The sequence below is a fragment of the Vipera berus genome, assembly GCF_964194415.1.
Source record: "Vipera berus genome assembly, chromosome: 8".
Classification (NCBI taxonomy): domain Eukaryota; kingdom Metazoa; phylum Chordata; class Lepidosauria; order Squamata; family Viperidae; genus Vipera; species Vipera berus.
The window spans coordinates 4,077,642-4,091,351 of record NC_138211.1 but is presented as its reverse complement, the minus strand read 5'-3'; the positions used below and the strand labels follow the sequence as shown (position 1 = coordinate 4,091,351).

Sequence of the window (13,710 nt, the reverse complement as noted above, 5' to 3'; positions counted from 1 at the left end):
GGAAGAAAGGAAAAGGGACGCGGTGGCTCAGTGGGTTAGGACGGCATAAGAGAGTGAGCGCCTATTACTCGTCCCAGCTTCTGCCAACCTAGCAGTTCGAATGCAAGTAGAAAAATAGGGACCACTCCGGTGGGAAGGTAACAGCGTTCCGTGTGCCCTTGGCGTCTAGTCATGACGGCCACATGACCTCGGACAAGTGCCGGTTCTTCGGCTCTGAAACGGAGATGAGCACCGGCCCCTAGAGTCGGAAGTGACTAGCACGAATGTTGGGGGGAACCTTTACCTTTAAGGAAGAAGGGAAGGAAGATGGGAGGGAGGGAGGGAAGGAAGGAAGGGCTGATGATGTTATTCAGTTTGGTAATGAAACGTCTGCAAGAAAACAACCAAGCTCAGAGAGCACCAAGGTTTGCAACAGTTCAGCCCTGAACTACAAATATTTTAGGGAGGAAGGAAGGAATAGAGCATAAGGAAGGAAGGTAAGTAAGGGAGGGAGGGATTTTACAGGGAAATTTAATCCAACGATGCTATTTCTGATAACTTTTTTTAAAATCAAATCTACAAGGCCTTTCTTATGGCAGGCCTTCTTTCTTCATTTGGCACATTTGAAGCGAATCCTTTTTCCCCAAAGAAAGTGGTTTTGATGAAAATTGAGCTCCAATTAATATATAAGATTTATTTATTTATTTATTTTAATCCCATTTATATCTCGCCCTTCTCCGAAGACTCAGGGCGGCTTACAATTTAAGCACAAACCAATTTAAGCACAAACCAAGATAGGTTGCAAACCTCCCCAGGACAAGCAGGGGGAGATTTTATCCCCAAACTTCTGCCCTCTCCTGGTTATCTTGATTTCTACTGCTTGGATGTGCTAAATTTTAGGGTTAGGGCAAGGGTAGGCAGCCTTGGCTCTTTTATGACTCGTGGACTTCAATTCCCAGAATTCCTGCTGGCTCAGGAATTCTGGGAGTTGAAGTCCACGAGTCATAAAAGAGCCACGGTTGTCTACCCCTGGGCTAGGGTTACGTCCCCATGAATTCAGAGAGCAAAATGGACCTCGCCAATGGATTTGGAGCGAAAGGGTGTGTTTAGGAGGGTGCTGACTTTTCGAGCCTGGCTTATCTGCGTTTCCTGGTAAAATACATGGGAAAATCCCATTGTGGCTATAATCCACTTAGAATATTTGGCAAATGGATACCGTGGTATACTGTGTGCTTGTAACGGATGTTGAACAAGAGGTTGCAGTGTGGGGGCTATCATCCTAACCTTCCTTTTAGGGAAGCTTTAAAAGATTTCTTGGAGTAATATATAATAAAATAACTTCGTATATCCCAAAATCATTAAGTCAACACTAGGAATTTAAGGGCTAAATAACAACTGACACAAGTTCTCAAGGGCCTTTATAGTACGGTTATCACTTGATTTGCAGTATTGTTCTCATCTGAAATCCTCTCCCAAATCTGGATTTTTGAAGAGATTTTTGCAGAACGGTGCAGCGCAGGAAGAAAAAAATGGAAGAGAAGATGGTTCTTGCCGTTAAAGACAGCGCAAGATCGTTCCAAGTGTTAAATATCCATTTCTTTAAAGTGGGAGAACTCTTTCTCAAAGACTGAAGAATCCTGACTTTCTTCTGAAGGTTTTGGCGTCCGGGTAGGCGGTTCTTGAATTACGTACTTCTCACTGTTCCTCCAGGGGATTGCTGCATAAATTAATGGCATTGGTCAGTGCTACTTCAAGCTCAATTCTCTTTTTAACTCTGATATTAGCTCATATTTCAGCCCCAAAACAGCTGGTAAAAAAACAGCCATGGAACACCTGCTTTTCTTAATTCCAGCCTCTGCGCAACCCAAAGAAATCCCATTTATACTTACTGCATATATTCTTTTTGAGTCTGCAAGGGGCTTCGTTTGCTTTAGGCCTGTAGCTCTCAATGGGTTGTTCAGAAGAATTATTTTCTATATAATGGAGGGACAACAATGAGGTGCAAAGTATTAGTCCAGATATTTGTTGTAACAAGGCAGACTTAGGCCACATATCTACTGGTAGTTCTTGACTTATGACCGGTCACTTAATGACTATTCAAAGTTGCGATGGCTCCTCCACATCTACCTATTACTTGTTTTCGGAGTTACAGTGTCCCTAGGCATACACATACACACACACACACACACACACACACACACACACGTGATCACATGTTGGGGCGCTTGCAACCAGCTCTCCTTTACGGCTGTTTGAAGCATCCTGTGGTCACGTGACTGGAATTTCTTTTCTTTTTTTTTTAGCCAGGTACTTGTGTTTACGTCCGGTTTCCAGCACAAAGCAGCCGTAAAATGGATTTGCTGAATGACCCCACTGTGTTTGCTTAACAACCGTGGCATTTGTTGACAAGCACCGCAAAAATAGTAAAACAACAACAACAACCCAGGTCTAGTCAGGTGATGCTCCCCAGTTAGGACTGCAACAACTAATTCTGGGTTCAATTAAGGTCATAAGTTGAGGACTACCTGTATAACATTCCATGTTTATTTGGGAGGAGCCACATTAATTGCAATGGGGCCTTACACTCAAGTCAGCGGGTATAATGACTGTCCTACCTCCAAGGCGTTCTTGAGTCAGACGTCCCAATTCTCAGGTGAAAGCTTTTTCCTAATTCTAGGCTTAATACTGGCTTAAATCTGACTGGCACTTGCGAACCTGCTCACTGGAATTTTTAAATTCTGCTGTACAAATTCGGGAACGTGAAATCAGTCACTGGCAGAGAAGGTCAACTGTTCTCCCAAGATGTTGAGGATCATTTCCCTTTGGGAGTGCTTTTCAGGATCTTGAAGCACCATAAGACATTTTGTGGGTGCTGAATACGGGTTTTAGAAACTTGGGCATGTGGGTGGAAGAGGAAACTTCCAATGTGCATTAAATTCTTTTTTTCCCCCGTTACCTTTTTTCCAGTCCCTATGTGCTTTCCACAGCTTCACCACAAAGAGAAGGACCACGATGAAGAGAGCGAGAAGGAGCATAGACACAAGGCCCGGGAATAAAAAGTTGGCTTGTCCCTCCACAAAGCCTCTGTAAGTCATATTTGTCTCTGTTTTGGGGGGGAAAAGGAACAGAAAACATTTGAGTTTTGTCATCTTTGGCTTCTATTTCCTAGCAGAAAAATATTGGGGTTTTGCGAGATGGGAAATTGTATTTCTTCACCCGCTGAGCTTCCATGGAGTAAGATGTCAGGGCCCACCACAGCAGCATTCTCCAACTTGCTATTTCTCAGAAAGGTTTGGACTATACACAGAGTTGTATAGTTTTCAAGGGGTCTTGAAGGTTATCTGATCCAACCCCCTGCTTTAGGCACAAGTTCTATAGGAACATCATTCAAAACCAACTAATAAGAACAATATGAACCCACCTGGAATGTCATTCGTTTTGCTTTGGCTGAGTGTCTGAATCCAAATTATGATTTATAGCTTAGTGTACTGAGCGTACCTAGCCGAGAAAGACTATAAACCCATTTATCTCAATTTATAAAGAGTCTCATGCCCATATACGGCTAAGGCACTTAATTCCAGGAAGTTGAATAGAGAAACACAAAAAGGGTGCATCTTTTAAGTGAATGCTCTGAAGTGAAAAGGTTTTGGACCCTGCACCAACTACATTCCTTTATCATCTTCCCTAGCCTGAGCCATCTCTTCTGCTCGGAGGTTCTGTGTCACAAAGCCTCTGGCATCAGATCAGGAAGGAGAGCAAAGTATTAAAAGCATATGAGTTCAACATTAGGAGTAATGTGGAAGCAACTTAGGATGGATCGGCCAAACCTCTGTACGGTGTTTGTGTGGTTAGGTTTCCTTCTGTTACGTTGAGTATTGGATTCCTTGGGAACGGTGTTTGTGTGGTTGGGTTTCCGTCTGTCATGTTGAAGATTGGATTGGATTCTGTTGAAGGGAATAAGGTTATGGAAAGGCCAGGAGAAATGAAATTGATGTTATGGAGAAGAGCTGGAAGTAAGTTGAAGGTGATGCCCAGAAATAACAGAGGATCAATGTCTTACCGTTGGTGGCATTAGAACTTTGAATTTCTGCTTCCCTGTTTGGGGACAATGTTGGAATGCTAAATGTTTCTTCTGTCTTCTGTTTTTGTTCTGAATGTGTGAAAAAGGAAACAAGGAAGGCTATTAATGCCCAGGCATAAGATGTATAAAGGTCAGAACATGAGAGTCCTACTAGATTTGAAGATCCATTTAGGATCCCATATGACCTTCTGGATAATGTGGCCTTCTAGAATCCACTATTCTCAACCATTGTCTATACTAAGCAGGGGTGATGGAAGGGATCTTAGAGGTCATCTAGGTTGACTCTGGTCAGGGCAAGATCTAAAAGCAGCCGTGCTTTGGATGGAGGAGGGATCTTGCCCAGATGTGGGTCGCCTTATGAAACTGTCTACAAGTAGTCCTTTACTTACAACTATCGTGTTAGTAGTGCAAAAGTTACAAGGGGTGGCAAAATTTCCCATAAGGCATGCTGCCCATGAAAATGGTTGTGTAATTCCTAAGAGGGTCTTATTTATTCTGTTTAATTTTTTTAAACATGTTTTCCCTCCTTCCCTGAAGCTCTCCACTTACTGGCATGGTCCAAGTGCAAAGTCACAGTTAAATTTCTTCTTCCTAGGGCTTTGTGGTGTATCACACAAGAAATGAGAGAGCCCTGGGGGAATGAGTAGATGGTCAAGTTGCTTACAGAACAGAACCTCTTGGCTTCCAGTTGGTGTTGAGCATTTCCTAAAATACATTGAGGAATGCAAGAAGAGATCATCATCATCATCATCATAACAAAATAATAATAATAATATCCTAAGCAAGACTAAAAAGTCTGGATAGTACTGTTATAGATACTAAATTGATGTTAAATTTAATTACGGCAGCAAGACTCTTGGTTGCGCAATATTGGAAGAAGGAGGAACTGCCTACTATAGAAGAGTGGACTTTAAAAGTTTCTAACCTGGCGGAAATGGCAAAGATTTCAGCATATTTGAAAGAACACTCGCAACAGAGATATATTTTGGAATGGAGAAGATGGATCGATTATATTCAGAATAAATATGGGACTAGAAAGTTTCATTTAGTATATGAATAAGTATTAGTATTATATGATTGCTTAACGTCCAGGGTTATTTTTGTGGAATGCTGACGATAAACCAAGTTCGCTGGTAACACAGTGAACCCAACACATAATTAAATAAAGGAACAACTTGATCTTAATGCAGGTAGTTGCTTAGCATTTTTCAGTCTTATTTAAGAAAGGCTATGAAGAGACAAAGGCTAGTCCAGAAAGAAAAAATAAAGTCATTTGGAACATACCAAAGATCTCCACTCCATTCTGTAGCAGCCAGGTGATCTGAGGAGCTGGCCAGCTGTTGTCAGTGGAACAGCTTAAGACAAGATTTTCTTCTGTGTGTTTTTCCGGGGTCCTCAAAACTTCCAATAAAGGTTTGGAAGGTGGAGCTATAAAAAGGGAATTCCTATTGGAATTTTATTTGAGTTGAACAGGATGGGGATAGGATTACCCCACCCACGTATTGGGAAGGGAGATATAAACAAATTAACTATAAGATTACAGATACTCCTCGACCTAATGGCCACAGTTGAGCCCCAAATTTCTGTTGCTAAGTGAGACAGTGAAGTGAACTCTGCCCCATTTTATGAGCTTTCTTGCCACAGTTGTCAAGTGATGGTTTGTCTCAAAACTATCCTACCCATCTCCACAAGCCATCATCTGTTGAAAGACAGGAGTTTCATCTCTTACCCCAAACTGTAACGCTCACTAGTTTGCTTCCAATGGTGTCGCTGTAGTAAAGGCATGTGAACAGCCCCTCGTCGTGTCTTGTTATGTTGGAAAGACGAATGGACAGTGAATTCTCAGAGTAATGCAAAAGTTCATACCTTCCATTTCTTGTGACTGTTTGAAAGGGAGAGATAAATAGATATCTACGAATATATGGATAAGAATTTTCCGAAAACTCATTCTTCTGTGTAGTGAATTGGTTCTGTCTCAACGTGGACAAATCCTAAACGGGACTGGATTTGTTAACCAGGCAAGGCAAGACCTTATGAATGCATAGAGTGTGGAAAGACCTTTACGTGGAGCAATAGTCTTTATTCCCACAAGAGGATGGAAAATGTTTTCTGATGGAAAAAAGTTTGTTTGAGCCACCCAATTTCATCCCAGGCTGACCTACCTCGCCAGTCATTGAAAAATATCGTGAAACCTCCAGAATCCTTCCATTCTAGAGCTGAGGTGTTGCCTCCATTGTTAACGCAGTGGAGATCCAGATTCTGGCCTTCCTTCAAGCTGAGGCGTTCGGTTAGGACCCAGGGAGAAATCCCTAGCAAAGAAAATGATTTGAAAAGGGTTACTCCAGGGAGACCCAGCATTTGGGTCTTTTTGAGTAAAATACAAGAGCATCCTTCCATTCACCTCTGATACACTGACTACGTCCTTCCAATCTCTTGGGGAACATATCTTTGACCCAGTATGTGTCTCTATCTATCTCTCTCCCTCTCTCTTTCTCTCTCTCCCTCTCTCTTTTTCCCTTTCTCTCTCTCCCTCCCTCCCTCTCTCTCTTTCTCTACATATACTAACACAGTATTGCAGCTGAATTCTTATTTTCCCCTAACGCATCTTACACATTGGCTTGATGTCTTTGCGAACCACAGAAATGTGGGCTTCCTTAAAAAGGCTACAGTCTTTGCCCATGCAAACACGTAAACACATGGTGGTTAGGTCCAAATCTTTATGCCAAGCAGCATCTCCATTTTCATTTATTTTAAAAAAGTCTGTCCTCCAGACCATGAGATTCCAAGCAGTTTACAATAAAAGTACATTAAAAATACCCCGTTTATCACTCAACCCCTCCCAATTAAAGCCACATTGCCAATTAAGCTAAAACACAACCCCAGTCCAAGATCTAAGGAAATCAAAATGCCAGCGAGAACCAACCCAGTGTGGATGCTGAATTTACCCACCCAAAGGGCAGCTTCCATTCTATCTTTCTGTTCCATTTCACCCACCTAAAACAGTGTCACACTTCTATAAACTTTGGAGTTTCACGAAGCTTATTGATCCTTCCACCTTGTCGGTGAAAAGCGTTCACTGCGGCTGGAGTGTTTGTTGTCTATAGGGTGGAATAAAATGTTCCAAAATACTCATATCAAAGTGAAACTTTGTCAAGTTTTCTCCTGGGGGCTCCAAGACAGCATTTGTGGTCTTCCTGTGGACTCATTTTTAGCTTCACTCTTTCCTGCCGCAACTTGTAGCAGGTCTGTTCACTGACTAGGAAATGAGGCCGAAAGGAAACGTACACGCCAACAGAGATCGGGCCCCAGAATCAATTATGCATTTCCTTTCCATTTGAGGTATTAGAAAAACCAAGAGTGAAAAAATGCAGTAGGCATGGTTCAAATACATGTAAATGCGTATTTTAAGTGGAACCAAATATGTATAGAAAAGAAGGACTTGGTGGGACACGATAGCAGTATTCCAATATTTGAAGGGCTGCCACAAAGAGAGGGGGGTCATCTTATTTTCCAAAGCACCAAAAGGCAGGACAAGAAGCAACGGATGGAAACTAATCAAGGAGAGAAGCGACCTGGAATTAAAGAGAAACTTCCTAACAGTGAGGACAATTAACCAGCGGAACAGCTTGCCTCCAGAAATTGTGGGTGCTCCATCACTGGAGGTCTTCAAGAGGAGATTGCACAACCATTTGTCTGAAATGGACTAGAAGACCTCCAAGGTCTCTTTGACCTCTATTGACGCTGGAGAATGGGAAATGGGGAATCACTCATTTCCACCACATTTTGGCTTAGCATCCTCCCACCTACTGGCATTAGTCAGAATTCCTAGGTTGAGTTCAGACATTACCCTAAGCCGAGGTTCTCCAAAATGATCAATATGGACCCAACAGGGTAGTTGAGACTATCCGTTATGTTTGTTAGTGTTGTTATTATTATTCACAGTACTATTGGTGAATGTACTTCTTATTAAATGATTTTCATTTAAGAAATGTTTGGGGGAGTCGATGAAGAATCCAGAATGAAATTTCACAAAGGGGTGGACGGCAGCATGAGAAAGAGCTGGAGAAACAAGGCGAAGAGGTGCCACCTAGGGAATAGAATAGAATAACGGAAGAGACCTTGGAAGTCTTCTAGTCCAACCCCCTGCTCATACCATTTCAGACAAGGATCAGATAAGACATGGCACAGCCCCCAGCTGCATAAAAGGCAGAGAAAGAAGCTGAGAAGAAACCCTCCCTAACTTCTCAGACTTCAAAGGAAACACTACAAGATTTGCCCTTTCGGCCTTGCAAAACTCTGTGCAGGTAGACTCACAATAAAGTAAGAGTTGCTCCAATAAAAGAAAATATGTGTAGCTCAGGGTTGAAACGAAGGGTCCTTGGTGCTCTCTGAGCTTGGTTGTGTCTTGCAAGAAAACAAGCTCAGAGACCACCACGGACCCCTACGAGTAGCTCGTCTCATCATGACCATCACCATCCCAAGGACTCCCGGCAGAGAGAAAATTAATCTCACCCAATGGCCCAAAATATTCCACTCTTTGAAAGAACTCTCAACCTTGAGAACAGTCCTTCAACCACCACCGGCTGGCCTTACTCCCTGCAGACCAAGGAGAACGTTGGCGTGGTCTCCACATCCAGGAGGTGAAGCTGAGCCCAGTCTGATCCTAAAAGAGCTGCAAGTTCCTCTACCAAACACTGGTTATCTTAAAGCCCCCAAGATATCCCAGAACTGAACTCTGGGCACCGAATTCAAGTTCTGGTGGTTACCTACCTCGCAGTGACAGGAGAGCTAGCACCCAAACGTGGGGAAGGCAAGTCATCTCGAGGTGATACCTGATCGGCTTCCTCTCCGCTTCCAACCTCAGGGGCCTGCTGCCGACTTCTCCTTTTCAACAGAGCAGCAAAAGTCACGTCCCATGACTTCATCGGTGGCAGGTCTGCCTTCTTCCTTTCGACTCCTTCCTCCGCAACTGATCTCCCAAGCTTGTACGTGGGGGAAATCCGCACCTCTCTCTCTCTTTAGAGCGTTCACTTTGTGGTCACTTCTGAAGCTCAGCTCAGCCACCAGCTTTTGCAAAGTTCACTGTGCAGGCATCTCATAGCTTCCTGGTGGATGCGCCCCAAATGGCGTCTCATACAAATTGGACAAGCCACGTTACGCTTCTGCAGGACAGGCCAACTGCTGGTTCCTTAAGGAATGTGGACTTTTGTCTTTGTGAATCACAATGCTCCAGTGACTTCTGTCTGTCTGTCTGTCTCTTTCTCTCTCTCACACACACACCTTAACATTGATGCTAATCATGCCATTACGAGCTATTCCTTCCACTTGCAAGTGCATCGCCGTGTTGATTCACAGCAGATAGTCCCAGGACTTGTCTGTTTTAGCCTTCCAAGAGACCGTGTCAGCCTTGCCCTAACACTTCAGTTTGCACAAGTGTGATGTTGCATCTACTGATTGATTCTGCTGCTAGGACCACATTTCTGAGTAGTGCTACCTAATTTTTCCTGTGACTCGGTTTTTATTCCACACACTAACTAGTATAGCGATTGCGTTGCACTGGTTTTCTAGTGATGTTGATGGACTTTACAGGAAGTGAAAGTGAGACTGTCCTTGCAAATTAGAGGTATAAAAAGCCCTGCACCTTGCAAGAAGGTGCATTCTTGCCAACCCCAAAAGAACTGAAAACGAAATTTATTGGGATGATTCAGGACAAACTTTTACCATCGTCTTTTTAAATCCCTTTTTTGCTCTGTGGGACTCCCTTCATCATAAAGTTTATGCAACTTGCATTGTCTGTTCCTTAGCATGATGGGAAAGGGAGAAATTTATCCGTATCCATTTTTTTAAATATACCCTTTTAGAAAGGGTTTAGAAAGAGTCCACCACATCCTGTTTCATTTGTCTTTTCTGCCAAATTGGAAACCACCATACACTAACTCAATTGTTCCCAGACCTTGTGCCCAAATAATATTCTGGAAAGACAGTAAGAGCCGTTTTGCGGAAGGAAAATAAAGAAATAAATATAGACTTTGAATTGCGGTTGTGAGAAACTGAAGACAGATTTCTTTTATTGAGATCAATTCCTTTTAAAATGACAACATGTGGAACTTGAGCAGTAACAGAAAGAAAATATAAGCAGCAATCCTCTCCTTAAACACACACACGTGCACACACACACAAAAAAAAAACACACAATTTACATCCAAAGGAAAAATCTGCAAAAGGAAGATTTCCCTTTCATACCAGATAACACTCTGAAAAACTTAAAAGCAACAATAAAAAGGACGTTGCTTATTTAGCACCAATCCCTTTAACAGAAAATCTTAGTCCACTCCAAACTCCCTGCAAACTCTTCTTAAAAAAACAAAAATGAAAACGCTACAACAAAAAAACCGTAACATTTGGTTATGGGAAGGAGACCAGGTAAACCTTTCCCAAATATTCCCAAAATATATTTTTTGCATGTCATTTTTTAAAAAAGATTCTTTGCTTCTCATTTCCCTGAATTCAGCAGTTTCCAGCCCTACCACGTTTGAGAAATTTCTCTCCCAAATCAGTGCACGATTAGTACTAACATGCTAAAATAGGTACTCGGTGTGTGTGTGTGTGTGGGGGGGGGGGAAATGGACATTTATCCAATCATCCGTACACAAGCATCAATAGTAACAACTGAGTAAGAACTTGGAACATTTAGTTAGTGAACAAGTTTTGATACATTAAGATTGACCTACTTTGGGGATGGATGCTACACAAACGTGGGTGGTTTTTTTTTTGTACAGTACGTCATTAAGTATGAACAACCTGCAAGCTGTCAGTGCAAAACGCAATTCCCGCCCCAATTCAATACATATCAGTCACCAATAGGTCGGCTTTGATTGTCAAACACGGTTCAAAGATTGCAAAGACTCTTCTGGAAAAACAAGCTAGACTTCCGGTCGTTTTTAGAATATCTGTACATAGCCAAAAATATTTTAAATTACATACGTGTTTGTGTGTCTGTGTGTGTGTGTGCAGGTGTGTGTGTCTATACACATGTATACATCTCCAAAAAAACTAGCAGCAACCAACCGCATAATACAAGGCCTGCAATTGCACTTATGTGCTCAGCTGCAACTTCTTGACTTTTCACTGTACACCCCTGGTTAAAAATAAAGCTTTTTCAGAATGCTTTCTTTTACAACGGATAAAGGTAAAGGTTCCCCCGCACATGCGTGCTAGTCGTTTCCGACTCTAGGGGCCGGTGCTCATCTCCGTTTCAAAGCCGAAGAGCCAGCGCTTGTCCGAGGACGTCTCCGTGGTCATGTGGCCGGCATGACTAGACACCAAAGGCGCACGGAACGCTGTTACCTTCCCACCGTGGTGGTCCCTATTTTTCTACTTGCATTTTTACGTGCTTTCGAACTGCTAGGTTGGCAGAAGCTGGGATGAGTAACAGGCGCTCACTCTGCTACGCGGCACTCGGGATTCGACCCGCCAAACTGCTGACCTTCTGATCGACAAGCTCAGCGTCCTAACCCACTGAGCTACCGTGTCCCTTTTACAACGGGTAGAATGTACATAATTTAAGTAAATTTACATATTGCACACAAGGAGCTTTCAAGAGCAGCATAGCCCCCTAAGCTACACTGGCTAGAAGCTCCTTTTTTTGTTAAAGCAAAGCTTATCCTATATGTAAGATACAAATGGGCATTGTGCTTTATTCAAACCAGCCCCGTGGCAGCTCCGTTCAGGGCTGGGGAGCCCTACCCTTTGGCAGAATTCAGGAAGGTGCCAACAAGGTTTGGAGACGTAAGCTCTGTGCCCAAGTACCTGCTCGGTGCTCCCTAAACTAGTCTTGAGCCTTGAGGTGCAGTAGGGAAGGTGATGGGACCATATCACCACCATGGTCGAAGAAAGATTTAACTGGCAGTTGGGTTGGCTTTGGTATGTGGATAAAAAAGGGAGCACCGTTTTGTTTGCTGCCTTAGGTAGCACAATATTTGGGGTTGAATTGAAGCCGGTTTTTCTACCATCCAGACCACCTGCAGCAGTAAGGAATATAGGCAGTCCTTAACGCACAGGCCTTCGCTTAGCAACTGTTGGAAGTGCAGGCAAAATGACTTACAAAGCAGCCTTCGCACTCAATGGTGGTTACCGTGTCCCCAGGGACAATTTGGGCCCTTGGCAACTGGCAGATCTTTATGATGGTCACAGCATCTCGGTAATGTGAGGGCAATTAGTGACATTCCCAGGGATCTTCTGGCAAGTGAAGTCAATGGGGGAAGCTGGACTCGCTTAATGATCATTTGATTTACCTAATGACTGCAGGAAAAAGGTCATAAAATCAAGTGCAACTCAGCTCAGCAACAGAGAATTTGGTCTCAAGTTGTGATTGTTACGTTGAGGATCACTTGTAATGAATGAATCATAGTTTACCAAGTTAGCGCTGGCGTGTACCTGCTGGGGTCAACTTTATGTCTGGTGAAACTATCTTAAGATACTTATTGTCCCAACCAGACACCCAAAAGATAGTTCCTTGGACTTTTCATACTGGCCTTGAATGTAGTTGAAGGTAAAAGCTGCATCTTTAAACTGCCTAAATGTGTGGGAACGTACTACATTTTTCAAACAATTTGATAAATTGATGTTTATCAATTCAACGTAGCCTTTAATCATACCTTAAAATGGCACCGTGAACCAGGCAGCTCTGCCTATCTGAAGTTTAGGGACCCCCATTTCTATGAATTCTGAACTCGTATTTTCTGGGTGCATCTTTAACAATGCAACCTCTCTTATATCCAATTGTTATTAAATAGATTTTTCTAGTTCTGTTAGCAAAACTTCCCCTCTTTAATTCCCTGTCAACAAGTTCACACCAGGAAACCAACAGGCTCTGCAGTATTTTGAATATTCAAGATTACCATCCAGCTTAATCCCATTACTAGATATATCCAGGCCCAGATCATGTATGCTTGGTGGGTTATCTTAAGAGTTGATCCAGTAGCACCCACGTTTAGATTATCCACCAGGACTTTTTCTCAAAATGTCCCAGGGTCACAGACAGAAGCCTTGCCCTCTGACTCATGATAGGACCAGCTATATGTACAATCAGCCACAAAATGAGAACACTTTTCTTTTGCTTGTTTGCACAAGGAACTCTGGATGCTAATTGCCCTAAAACCAGTTAGGACAATTATACAAAAAGAATGAAACGAGACCACCTTTTGTGAATACTGATGGATTATAAAGGACTTGTTTGAAAAGTCAATATTCTGATGAGTAAGGGAGGGGGAAAAATGGGGGAGGATAATGAACTTTTATAGAAAGGAATCCTCATCCTGCAGGCAAAATCCCAGCCAATTAAAAGAGTACCTTAACGGTGCCTCGCCTGAGAAATATTTATGAAAGGGGAAGAAAAAAAGAAAAATGCACAGAAGGTCTGCCCCACGTGGTTGAAGACAATGGCTTTGGGGGCCACGTGGACGTTTAATGTGCCCACCCAATCTGGCCAGCTTGAGTTGTATGTTCAACATGGTTGACTATATCTTCAAGAGGTGCTGATCATGGTGGAAATACATCATTTCCAATAAAGTTGAGAGTTTCTCCAGTCTCTAATTAGAGAATTGTTCCACTGGAGGTTTTTCAGTATGGCGAGATAATGCAGGTAGTCC

At 42.8% G+C, this 13,710-nt stretch overlaps 1 protein-coding gene and 1 long non-coding RNA gene across 2 annotated transcripts; one reads left to right on the top strand and one right to left on the bottom strand.

The window, feature by feature from the left end:
• Positions 1-337: 337 nt before the first annotated feature.
• LOC308671695 lies at positions 338-5,303 on the top strand. The gene is made up of 4 exons (XR_014027272.1): positions 338-476; positions 1,472-1,647; positions 2,947-3,065; positions 4,656-5,303. It is a non-coding gene; the product is annotated as an uncharacterized lncRNA (long non-coding RNA).
• Positions 1,563-9,393, bottom strand: CRTAM (cytotoxic and regulatory T cell molecule; the record flags this gene model as incomplete). The annotated part of the gene is made up of 10 exons (XM_081334088.1): positions 8,831-9,393; positions 6,223-6,369; positions 5,790-5,942; positions 5,345-5,488; positions 4,610-4,765; positions 4,040-4,129; positions 3,807-3,923; positions 2,936-3,082; positions 1,869-1,952; positions 1,563-1,696 (listed from the first exon to the last, which is right to left on the bottom strand). Exons 1-10 carry the CDS (start codon positions 8,877-8,879, stop codon positions 1,563-1,565), a joined length of 1,221 nt encoding a protein of 406 aa, XP_081190214.1. The 5' UTR covers positions 8,880-9,393.
• Between the last annotated feature and the right edge of the window lie 4,317 nt (positions 9,394-13,710).